We start from the raw sequence: 13120 nt of genomic DNA on the forward strand, positions 1-13120 counted from the left end.
TTAGGAGGACCAAGTACTTGGGCTAAACCATCTGCATGTCTAGAAGGGGAGTCTGAAGGATGTACAGATGTTCAGTCAAATTCTATGCCATCCGTGTTCCCAGAAGATTATTCTCCCTGACCCTCTGCTCCCCCCTTACTTAAGCAGGTCAGCTTTCACATAGCACTGGGACTCAGTAAATACTATGGATAAAAGCAAAGAAGCCTGTTGGGCATTGGGATACTTTCTTGAAAAACACAACAGAGTGTTCAACCATGGCTCTGGGCTGCTGTGTGCTGAAGAATGCAGGTATTTTTGTTTTTAATTTGTAGAGAGGATTTCCTACTGTAGCTTTTTGGTGCGGGAAGGGTCTTCCCCCTGTCTCCTGTATAGAAAAGTTTGGTTTCCCAAATAAAAGAATACTTCACTGTAAAGTGGCTCCTGTTTTCCATTTTAAGAGCCAAGGAATGCAGTAAAGTTTCAGCAACAGGTAGTTCCTGTCAAACTTGATTTAAAGTGCCAGAACTTTTCAACTTTTGTCCTTGCTCTGTGAATGCTGGCAAGTGTGCTTTTGGGATTTCATGTTATGATTTTATTTTTGTTTGCATGTAGCACAGAGATTTGTCTGAACAGTGCATTCATTAAACACTAACAGCCCTTCACTGTCAGCTACTAGGGAGGATTAAAGAATACAAAGGAGCTCTCTGAAAACTTGCAGCATAATTAGTCTGTCAGTGGCCACCAGATATGGAATGAGTTTGGTGTTTCTCTGCTTCCTATTCCCAGCATGTGACTATTAATATTGAGTGATCTGTTAATGGATAAATGTTAGTAATTTTGCACACAGTTCATGCTTTTATTTTTTATCTCCCTCCTTGTAAATCATCAGACAAGTCTTTAATTATTATCCTTATTTATGACTACACTGGTATCATCTAATCACTGCAGTGATATAATCTGTGGAATCAGGTTGTATTGGTTTTTTGATTTAAGTTTATGCTGCCATGGAGAACCAGCTCTATTTCTTAATCATTGCAAAAGTGCAGACTGGACAGGATTATTTGTTGTCAAATGAAATAAAAAATTAAAAAGACCCCAGGCAAAACACCGATTCAGTCACACATTTTTGCAGCAGATACATGATCAGTTTAATAAGGGAGATCCATCTACTGCTTGGAGGGAGGGGAGCTGGAGGGAGGGATAGAAAAGGGGGAAGAGAGGGGCTTGATTTGTTATGCTTGACAATTGGCTCTTTCAGCTTTGTTTCTCCACAACTAGAGGGGTCAGTGTGGTTGGATTTTGTTTTGTTTTGTTGTTAAAATTCATTAGTGTCAAATCTACCGATGTCTGATAAAGACTACACTGATGTGTAAACCCGTGGGGGGGGCGTGTGTGAGAGAGAGGGATGGAAAGACTGTTACTAGTATGCAGGTGCTAAAAGGATTAAAGGGAGGGTCAATAACATATCACTTAACACAGTGGCAGAGGTTGACAGCCTTAAACTACTGCAAGTGAAAGCCCTGAGTGCCGATTGACATGCCAAGTATCCAAGTGTTACTGTCTTACTTTCCTCTCCTTATACTGTCCTACCTGTGTCTTCTGACACATTCAACACAATTCCCCCACACTTTAGCTCCTCACCTAGCATGACACTGAGCAGTGACTGTTGCTACAGAGTGACACCAATCAGTGGAAGAAGCACTGCAAGCTATCTCACTGCAGTCCCTACAGAACTGCCCCTGGACAGTTTTATGAAAATCATACTTAGCTGACACAGATGAAAGCCTGTGAAGAATAATCTTCCAGGCATAATATACATGAGGAGAGTTGTTTATAAACATTTTACAGATATTTTCAGAGCTTCTGAGCCAGGTAAATCAGTCCTCTAATAATTAAAAAAAAAAGTTTCTACAGACTTAGTTTTATAAAGGTCTGGTCTACACTACGGGGGTGGGGGGGTCGAACTAAGGTACGCGACTTCAGCTACGCGAATAGCGTAGCTGAAGTCGAACTACCTTAGTTCGACTGACTTACCCGTCCAGACGCGGCAGGGTCGAACTCCGTGGCTCCAAGGTCGACTCCGCCACCGCCGTTCGCGGTGGTGGAGTTCCGGAGTCGACCGGAGTGCGTGGGGAGTTCGAACTATCGCGTCTTGATTAGACGCGATAGTTCAAACTCCGAGAAGTCCTGGACCTACCCAAAGACTTAGTTTTATAAAGCTACTGAAGTGTGATCACTTGGTTTTCTGCCTCAAGTAAGCAATGTGTTTTGTTCCAGATGTTGTTGTTAACTGATTCATCTTGTGAGAATAGTTTATATGCTCAGTTGCTGTTTCTAGAAGTGAAAACAGCATTAGTTTATTTCATACACTATATATATAAAAAAGAGGGAGCCAGATTCTACCACCCTTAGGCCTTGTCTTCACAAGAAAGATAAACCAGTTTAACTTAAATCCGTTTTAAAACAATTTACTAAGAACTAGTACAAAGCTATGTGAGGACACTTTTATTTTGGTTTAAGAGTGACTTATTTTGGTTTAGCCTAAAACAATTTTGAGACCATGCCTACATGGGAAATTGGCACTGGTTAAACTAAAGATGCAATTTTAAACTGATTTAATTAAACTGATGCAAACTCTTTGGATATGCTTATTTCTGATTAAGCAAATCTTATTTTGATTTAGTTTATTTTACTTAGGAATCGGTTTAAGCTAAACTGAAAGAAAACACTGTCAAACCGAAGTAGACATGCACACACAGTTAAATCAGTGCAGCTCTGTGTGTGGACAAGCCCTTATTCAAGTAGTCCCACTGAAATCACCTCAGTGGTGAAATCGGTGGGACTACCCAGAGTACAGTACTAACCAATGTAAGTAAGGGTATCAGAATCTGGACCTGTGAAATTAGCAAGGAAGACTAATATTACAATATCCCTCTGTCTGGCCCATACCAGCCACTGCAAGGAAATTCAGAATTTACTGGTTAGCTACTGCTCCAGCTTGACCCTTTGACATTATGACTAAGTAATGAAGCAAATATGTTACTCACCATTTCATGCTCTGGTGAGACCTCTTGCAATACTTAATCAAGGGTAAACGCCAAGCTCTGAATTCCATTGCTTTTCTTGGCTTAGCTGTTATGTGGTCCATCAAAAATACAAGTATGCTAGTTGCATTAGCATTGTTCTGCTATTGCCAAGCTATTCTGGTTCTTAGTGCTTGTCAATAGGGGTAAGAAGTTGGTGTTGTACTAGTTCAGTAGAGACACTATTGACTCAGTTATGATACCACTGGGTCCAGTGGCAGGACATTGTTAATAAGAAGAAAGGGCCAGATTGCACCCTATTGCTCCATTGGTGTGCAAGGAGGAGAAGCAGGATGCAAGAGCCTTCTGTCACTTTCACCCCTGTTCAGCAGCAGGGCACAATTGCAGACCCTGTACTCCCTGAGGTGCTCCATATGCATTGGCCAGAGGAGCTAACTGCATGTGCAGCGCAGAGTACACAGCAACCTCTGGAGGCGTAGCAGCAGGTGTGCTCTTCCTGCTATTGGTGGCTCAAGAAGGAATTCAGCCTTCCAGGTGTAAAATCCCATTGGCAGTCCCCCGGGATGGTTCCACTCTGTACTACCCCCAGCGCATGGTTGTGTCTTAATGGCACAAGTGAGCCCATGTTGTTATCTTATTTATTTGTATTACCGTAGGGCCCACGAACATGTAAGACAGCACATTCCCTCTACCAAAGAATTTACCGTCTAGGGAAGTGAGCGCGAAGGGCCAAATCTTGACTCAGACATTGATCGGGGGGCCCAGGAGAACTCTTACCATGAGGAGTGCAAATCAAAGGGCCACTCCAGACAGGATCCTCCGGCCCCTACTTTTCTTTATTCTGAGGGCACAGTTTTATCCCCGTGTGTATCTTAACCCCACTCTCTTTCTGAGGGGCTTATCCAACTCATTATTTCACTGAAAACCTTTCCATTTGCTTCACTGGGACTGGGATCAGGCCCTTGTCATTAGCATGGGACACAATGCTGCAAGGTGCACAGCACTCTGACCCTGGTCCACCAAAGCCCCGAGACACATTCTTCACTCTAAGTATGTGGCAAGTCCCATTGACTGCAATGTATTACAGAATAAAATGGTTTTCCAAATACACTTTTAATTAAAAGAAGCCTGGGGCCACTCCACGTAAATGTTGGGTAATGATCTATCGTTCTGCGGGGTGATCTTTTGTCTTGTCTGAACCTTGGTGTAGGCTGGGTATTTTGTCTTCTACAAGCCATAGCACTGAAAGCATAGATCCGAGACCTCTTGGAGCTGCTGGCAGTCAATTGCAAATGAAAGGCTATTAAAATGAAATTGTTTTATTATTAGAATTGACGTATCTGATCCACCTGAATAATATCCTCCAACTTGCTGACAAGTGGGCAGCATTTATGATGCTGGTTCTGTGGTGTGCGGGAGCCCGAACTGCAAAGCTGTACCTGTTTCTGTTCTGTTTAAGCAATTAGCAAATGAACCTTATCCAGTAAGCACTAAACATTTTGTTTAAATATTAAACTGCAGCATTGTTGATGGTTAAACCAGTATTTAAAGCAGGCCAGCAACTGATTAACAGTCCCTGTCACTGATTTCAGTACTCTCCTTCATAAATGAGGGGCTGAATAATTACCTCCCTAAGCAGATGGGCTGCAAAATTTGGTTCTGGGTTTAGGTCTGAAGTTAGAATGCCATTTCACCCCAAAGTGAGAGTGCTCAGCTTTGGGCCCTTTATTGAGATAGGTCTTAGTGGCAAGATTTGGGTTGGGATTTTCCTATTCCCCAATTTAAGGTGCTTAGTATCAAGATGCTGGTCCAGCTCTAAGGTTGTTGGTTCTTGTTGTTGTTGTTGTGTTTTTGTTTGTTTGTTTTTGTTTCTTTGCTAGAGTAATAGGGTTAGAAGGGACCACAAGGGTCATCTAGTGTTTAACCCCCTGCCAAGATACTTGGTTTTTATTTTGTTTGTGGCGATTCAGTAAGAAATACTGAGATTCTTTGGGGTTCAATTGGACTGTGTGTGGGGGGCAGCATCCCAAGTAGACTAGCAAGCAGAGTGTGATTCAATAAGCCAAAGGTTCTGCCTATTCCTGGCCATGTGCACAGGATGCAGAGGATGTAATGGCATCTGTGCAGGCTGCTTCACTACTGTGTAGCTAATCATGGTGGTGTAGGGAAGTAAGCGAACATGCAGCATGGGTCACAATCTTGGCCCTTTGTGATCTTCATGGCAAGCAGTTAGTGGTCACATAGTTGCAGCTGTTTAGCGATCCTGGGGTCTGCACTGTGTCTGGGACGGCAGTATGTAACGTAGTGGTAACCACTGCTCAGGCTTCAGGTCTGAAATGTTTTCATTCTCCAAGAAACATACACACTGAGGCTTAGGGCACTGAAATCAGGTTTTGATTCAAATTTAAAAACAATCGCTCCAGTTCACAAGAGGAAGTTAAGAGTAATGCATTTACTAGATTCATTCATAGATTTTAAGGCTACCAGGGCCCATCATGATCAGCTGGTCTCACCTCTTCACTAGTAGTAATGGGGAAAACTGTTGTACTTGGGCCATGGTTTGGATTCTTCTGTAAAGTGTAGCCCAACTACAGTAAATGAACCTCTTGATTCTACATAACTGAAATGGAAATTTCCAAGAAAGCCCATTTTCATGACATTTCTGGTACTTCAGATTCTGGGTAGCAAATTTGTGACAACCGTCAGTTTCATGGTATTTTGTCATGATGGGTTCTGGTCAGAACTATGAAATGCAAAGGTATCCAATATCAGGACCTCAAATGATATTGGTTCAGTTTTAAAAACAGACAAAAAGGCTGGAGATGTTTCCTACTTTATGTGAACCCATCCTTAGAGGGGTGCCCAATCTGAGATCATCTCGGCAAATTCCAAAGGGACTTGTCTTCCTTGCAAATTGAGTGCCACATGGATCAATTTCTGGCAAGGTGTTTAAAATGGTCTGGTTGTATATTCAGTTGATGTCCATCTTTGGCAATTTTGTACCACTGAAGCTCTTGACATCCACATGATCACCAGCCATCTAGTGGCATTCGTTGGTACACATGCTTCCGAAATCATTGGTCTTCCATTCTAATAATTAGACCATACTGAGAAAGTTGCTGAAACCAAACCAGTGCTGATGGGGATGGATACTAGGTGTGGCTTTGAATATCCTCATTTCTGATCTTGTCTGACGAAGATGAGAATAAAAAGTCAATGCGGTGTTCTTTAATCTTCCTCAGAACCCACATTTCACTTCTGTACAATAGAGTTCGTATAACTGTGGTTCCATAGAGCCACAACTTCATATCAAACTTGATGTAATGACATCCCTCCAGAGGCCTCTGCAGGGCCCAAAACATGTTGGGTAATTCAGGTTGTTTTTTTTTACTATAGTTTCAACCAATTTGCCTGGTACTGAAGTTAGGCTTACCTGCCTGTAATTGCCAAGATCGCCTCTGGAGCCTTTTAAAAAAATCAGCGTCATATTAGCTAGCCACCAATTATCTGGTACAGTTGCTGATTTAAGCGATTTAAACTACTATACAATTAGTAGTTCTGCAATTTCATATTTGAGTCTCTTCAGAACTCCATACCATGAATACCATCTGGTCCTGGGGACTTGTTACTGTTCAAATTATCAATTTGTTCTAAAGCCTCCTCTATTGACCCCTCCACCTGGGACAGTTCCTCAGATTTGTCGCCTAAAAAGAATGGCTCAGGTGTGGGAATCTCTTTACATCCTCTGCAGTGAAGACCGTTGCAGAGAATTCATTTAGCTTCTCCGCAATTGCCTTGTCTTCCTTGACTCAGTGACACAAGCTGAAGATCTGACCTACTGAGTGTACATTTTGCAGAAAACTTTTCTTCTCTTTGCTTTTCTTTATGGAGTGACACCTAGAGGACCTTGCTTAGTTTATGAATAATACGCAGATTAGATTTTTAGTTGATGACTTTCCTTCATGATTATTTGCTGGATTCCCTCTAAATCAGATGTGCCACATGCTTTCATCTTAAAAAAAACTAGAATTACTTCTGAACACCGTTGACCTTGTTTTAAATCTGAAACGCAGAAGCAATTTCTCAATGGTATATGAATTCCAAATGTCAAATGCTGATAAGAGGAAGGAAACTAATGTCTCGCAAATTAGAAGAAAAGAGGGCCTCATGGAAATGCTCCACTTCCTTTCTTACTTGATTGCCTCCACAACTAGTCAAAAGGAAATTGTGATTTAGTTTTTCAGTGCACAGTAAATTACTCTTACAATCAACACCCTGTCTGTGTTTTATACTTACCATGGATGGCCTCTGGCCGTTAACTATAGCCGCCAAAGTTTTTATTCTTTGAAAGTCTCACTGGTAATTTAGAACTGGGCAATTCATTTTGAAATAAAAATGTGCTTTAGAGCAAGCTCGGAGCATGTGCAATCTAATGTTGAGCCCATGGCTGAATGGGCTATCAATAACAGATACAAAAATAAATGAGTCCTGGACTCATACAGAAGTGAGTCCTTTGTAGTGTTACCAATTAATGCTATTATATATATGTACTAGTGGGATTTGCCCCCCTGGCCAGGAAAGCAGTTAACAGTTAAAGGAATTGAATATGGGGGAGGATTTTATTTTCTTGAGTTCATTTTCCCAACTGTGTGGACGCACATTTTAATGTAACCCCACAGAGTGACACGTTAAATGTCATGTCCTGTGGTCCACGGCTCTGCCACATGGGAAGAAGTAACTGGACTAATTAAAACAGACCATTGACTTCCCCCCGAAGCTCTTTTCCTATTATTTGGAAGGGGGAGAGGTGCCAGTTGCTAATATGACAAGCCATTTTGATCAAAATATCATAGCATGAAATGGATCTGTCAGTGCCGTTGTGGACTATGAAAAGGCATTGAAGATGGAAGGATGAGGTAAAAGCAGTGAGTAGTGGCAGGGGGATGGCTTATGTTAGTGTAAATAGTTCTGTTGTTACTGCTCACATGTATATGCTTTGTTGATAGGTCACTCACTTGTCATGTCACTAATGCAGTGCTTTATGGCATTCGGAGCCTGATCCACTGCCATCTTGTGGCTACTAGGTAAAGATTACAATTGCTTCAATGGAGCTATGTCGATTTACGTCAGCTGAGGATCTGGACCAATAAATCTGGGCAAACAGTTCTAGAAACCACCGTTTGGGGAGAAATAGTTCTAAAGATGTTTGCTAAAGGAGGGAGGGATGCGATGAGACACATTTAAGGGTTGGGGAGTGGGTTTTACGTTATAGGGTTTATCACAGCAAAAGTGCAATTATTTGCCAATAGCAGATGCAAACGTGAACTCTAAACAAATGGAGTAGGTCTCCAATAACACCAGGGTAGAACTGGATGACATTTTTTGGCTGAAATTTTTTTTTCACCAAAAAAGATGCAGTTTCAGGTTGACTGAAACATTTTACAAGTTAGCTGAATTGTTTTGGTCGGAATACCACCAAACCAAACAATTCAGGAAATATAACTGAAACATCATTTTGACATTTTTGACATGAAACATTTTGATTTTTCAGTTTAAAATGGTGTTTTGTTTTGAATTTTACTTCTATTTTATTTTTTTAAGAAATGGTTAAAAAACTCAGATTAAATTAAATGTTTTATTTTAGGTCGAACAAAACATTTTGTTTGATCTGAAACCATTTTTTTCTGTTTTGGTTTGGTTTGGTTTGGCCAGTGAACTGAAATGTCAGCTATTTACAACAGGGCCAACACTGTTAAGGGAGAAAAAAACCCAGTGCAAGTATAAAGTCAATCCATTCCTCAATAGGTATCATTACTGCAGTAGCAAGTTGACCACAATAATAAAGAATTATGCAGTCATTAGTCACCACCCACCTCCAAAATCATGGGTCAGTCTAATCTTTAAAAGTATGTTCAGCAACCTGGAGGCCTCCTCTGCAAGACAGTTAAACAGTCTCCATGTTTATTTCAGGCCTCACAATACGGTGACCCTCCATTTTCATATAAAGACATGTCAGTACATATGGACATTACATTATGCTGTGCAGCTGCAACATCATAGTTGATACAATGATGTTCAAATATCTCAATGAAGCAGCATTATGTGGGATTTCTGTGGTACAAAAAGTGGCAGTCATGGTGCAGTCTGTGTCATAATATGGCCTGCTGTGACAAATGAACTGTAGTGTCATACTGGCAGAGGGTTCTCCAGAACAGCATAACCAATGCAAAGGTCATGGTTTTGAGGTTAAAAAGCAAATTATAGATGTAATCGAATACATAAATTAGAGTTGCCAACTCCTGAACTGCTGACGCAGATTCAGCCTCAAAACAGTAATCTAAAAAGTGATGATTATAACAGTGTCTGGGGCCTGCAACCAAGATAGGGGCCCCATTGTGCTAGATGCTGAGCTTACATATGGTAAGAGATGGTTCCTACACCCAAGGAGCTCACCCCTCAGATAATACTCCGGGAGGGAAAATGAAAGAATGCATTTTACAGATGGGGAACAGGGCGACCCAAGGTTACAAAGAAAGTCTGTGCCAGAGTGGGGACTGAACTCAGATCTTCTAAGTTGCTGTCCAGTGTCTTAATCACAAGAACATCTTTCCTCTCCAAAATGATCCATTTTACTGGTATAACCTTTCTGTGTATTACGTCTAGCTGGGTTTGTTTTGCTTTTTTTAAAATTCAGTGACCTATTTTGGAGTAACTTAACTAGACAAGGGCCTTTAAAGGACACTGATATAGAGGACAAAATACTTCTCTGTGATGTCCTTATCATTGGCAAGGGGGCTAAAACATTTCAAATCATCTTTGAAAGATACAGATATTGACGTGGTACCTTATTATACCTTTCATGTTTTTCCTTCAACCTTCAGTGTTGTCGGGGGCGGCTCTAGCTTTTTTTGCCGCCCCAAGCACGGCAGGCAGGCTGCCTTTGGCGACTTGCCTGCGGGAGGTCCCCGGTCCCGCGGATTCAGCGGCCTGCCTGCGAGAGGTCCGCTGGTCCCATGGCTTCAGCGTACCCGCTGCCGAATTGCCACCGAATCTGCAGGACCGGCGGACCTCCTGCAGGCAAGCCGCTGAAGGCTGCCTGACTGCCGCCCTTGCAGGGACTGGCAGGCCGCCCCCCGCAGCTTGCTGCCCCAGGCACGCGCTTGGAGCGCTGGTGCCTGGAGCCACAGCTGAGTGTTGTTATGTCTTCTGTACTTGCTCTTGGAGGGAAATGCACATGCAGTTTTAACAGCCCTCTCTTATATCTTACACCCTGACTGCATGGCCGCCAGCCTCAGGTTATTCTGCTGGTTAGAGAAATGTCTGCATGAGGGAGAAAAATCCCCCAACAGAAATTAAAAGTACAGCACCCAGGACTGCAGGAAATGGAGACTGGCACTTAGCAGAAAAGTCAAGTGAAGGTGTTAGTGAGAGAGTCAAAAGGAATATCCAGCATGCTCTTTGTGCTACGGTTATGAAGCAGCCCTGGTAACGCTATGCCTATGCCTTTCGGGAGGAAAAGATTAATGTGATGAATTTTTGGTGTAATGGGTGAGCGTAGGGAAGGTCAAATGTCAGAGCCTGCAGTTTGAAGGTCTGTTGGCCTGCTCAGAGAGTTGAGAAAAGTAGGGAACTGGGCACGGAGAAGAAGGGAAATAAAAAGTTGACTTTGTCTTTTTACTGCCGATTGGTGTGTTAGATTCCAGTGTGAAGTACTGAGTGCCCTCAACTCTAGCTAAAGTCAGTGGGAATTGAAGGTACATAGCACCTCACAGAATTGGGAAAGCATGCAGGCAACTCAGGGGCAGAAGACAATAGCACATACCCAGAATGTTAGCAGAGGGTAGGGTTGCCAGACGTCCGGTTTTCAACCAGAACGCCCGCTCAAAAAGGAACACTGGCAACTCCGGTCAGCATAGCTGACTAGGTTGCTGAATGTCCAGTTGGCCGCAGCACCCGGCTCCATGTGGATCCTGGAAGCGGCCAGTATCTCCTTCCGGCTCCTAGGCGCAGGTGCTGCCAGGGGGGCTCTGGGCGCTGCCCCCACCCCAAGCGTTGGCTCCGCAGCTCCCATTGGCCAGGAACCATGACCAATAGGAGCCGAGGGACATGCCTGCCACTTCCAGGAGCCGCTTTGAGGTAAGCAGCGCCCGAAGCCCGCACCCGAAACGCCTCCCACGCCTCAACCCGGTGCCACAGCCCTGAGCCACCTCCCACACTCCAAACCCCTCGGCCCCAACCCCCCAGCCCAGAGCTCCCTCCTGCACCCCACCCCCTCATCCCTGGCCCCACCCCAGAGCCTGCACCCCCAGCCAGAGCCCTCACCCCCTCCTACACCACAACCCCTTACCCCCACCCAGAGCCCCCTCCCACACTACGAACCCCCTCCTGCACCGCAAACCCCTCATCCCCGGCTCCACCCCAGAGCCCAGACCCCCAGCCAGAGCTCTCAGCCCCACCCGCACCCCAGCCCTCTGCCTCAGCCCAATAAAAATGAGCAAGTGAGCGAGGGTGGGGGAGAGCAAGCAACAGAGGGATGGGGCGATGGAGAGAGCGGGGCTGGGACAGAGGCAAGGCCTCAGGGAAGTGGGCGGGACAAGGGTGTTCGGTTTTCTGCAATCAGAAAGTTGGGAACCCTAGTATAGGTGAGGAAAAGAAGGTTATATCCAATTGAAATTACAATGGGAACTGAAAGAGACAAGGCATTGGGATAACTGTTAATCTTAGAGAAATTGCCACGGGGTTTTCAATAATGACAAGCAGTTGGGACCTTGGTTTTATGTCTCATTTGAATGAATCAAAATATTTAACAAGATGGTAAGGAAGGATGATGAAAGAGGAGAAAAAGTTCTTAAAGGCCAGAGAAAAGAGGAGGGGGGGAGAGGTGGCTTTTGAATAACAGAACAGGAGGAGAATCTAAACAACAGGAGAGAGAAGGTCCTGACAGGCAGTAGTACAAAAGGGACTAGGAGACAAAATAAGGCTCAGGAGCAGCAAAACAAAAGACAGTATTAAAAATGGACTACACAAATGCTTACATGTAAATCCATTTGATATGACAGTATTGTGTACATAGTACACTGTAGTCTGATTTTGTGTGTGTGAGAGCGAGAGAGAAGACTAAAACTGAATTTATAAGCATGACATCAATAGCTTGTAATATTGTTTATTCTGCGGTTTTATACTGAACAACCTGCTGAAACAATTATACAAAAAATAAAACCACTCAGATTCCTGCTTAAGCGTAGTAAGTCTCTGTTTCTTTAATCATTGTCACCATCCAGTCTGTTATTGCTATGTATGTTCACAACTCTGATTAGGCCCCTTTATCAAATTTTGCTTAGTCCGGTACTTTGAAAGTTTCCAAGATAAGAAGCACTTTTCAGCACAAATGGATTATGAGCTGTTCTAGAAAATAATTTTTGTATGAAGTGCTGGCCAGCTAGATAGGTGAATAAGGGGGAGTAAATCCACGTGTGACATTGGCAGCTTGGGGGGTCCACTGTAAGAATGAAACCATTTCCAACCCATTTTAATACAGGTTTACCAATCAGAAGAAACACATAGGGTCAACTTTTCAAAAGAGCTTGCCTTAGCGAGTTACAAGAGGGTTCGGTGATTATTTTCCAGTCTATACATGCAGTCCCATTTCTGTTTTACCTAGTGTGGCTTTGAAACAGAAGCCAAATAATGATAAAAATGATCTTCCCTTTCCAAACATACCAAAGCTCTGATGCTGACTGCATACTTTGTACTTCCACAATGGTTTTCATCCACAGATTGCCTAGCACTTAGCCTGGGATTTTCAAAGCAGCCTCAAGCACTAAAGTGCCATGGACTTCAGTGGAACAATACTGATTTACACCAGCTGAAAATCTGTCCGTTGTGTTTTGGATCATTACTGTAGAACACTCCAATACTATTTTTTCCTAAGGTAAAATGGCTATATAGGCCACCATTCAGTGTCTTATGTTTTCCTTAATTTCCATGCCATGTTACATTTCAGCAATTTAAGAACCCAACATTAAGCAGTCAAACAGGAGTACAACTAAATTGGGCAATTTTGTTCCCAGTCTTCCCCTGAGTAGCATCCCCCCTCC

The 13120-nt window shown here is 43.2% G+C and overlaps 1 protein-coding gene across 3 annotated transcripts in view; it reads left to right on the forward strand.

Annotated features, from left to right (window-relative positions):
- Positions 1 to 13120, forward strand: part of NHS (NHS actin remodeling regulator) — a 336445-nt gene that overhangs the window by 237512 nt on the left and 85813 nt on the right. Inside the window, exon 1 of one of the 3 annotated variants that reach the window (XM_039504370.1) lies at positions 149 to 288. The exons of the other annotated variants lie outside the window; for them this stretch is intronic. Coding sequence (XP_039360304.1) covers positions 255 to 288 — 34 coding nt within the window. The 5' untranslated portion in view covers positions 149 to 254. Of the gene's footprint in view, positions 1 to 148; positions 289 to 13120 lie in introns of those variants that run through there. 3 annotated transcript variants of the gene reach the window in all.

The sequence above is a fragment of the Mauremys reevesii genome, linkage group 1 (assembly GCF_016161935.1).
Source record: "Mauremys reevesii isolate NIE-2019 linkage group 1, ASM1616193v1, whole genome shotgun sequence".
NCBI lineage: Eukaryota > Metazoa > Chordata > Testudines > Geoemydidae > Mauremys > Mauremys reevesii.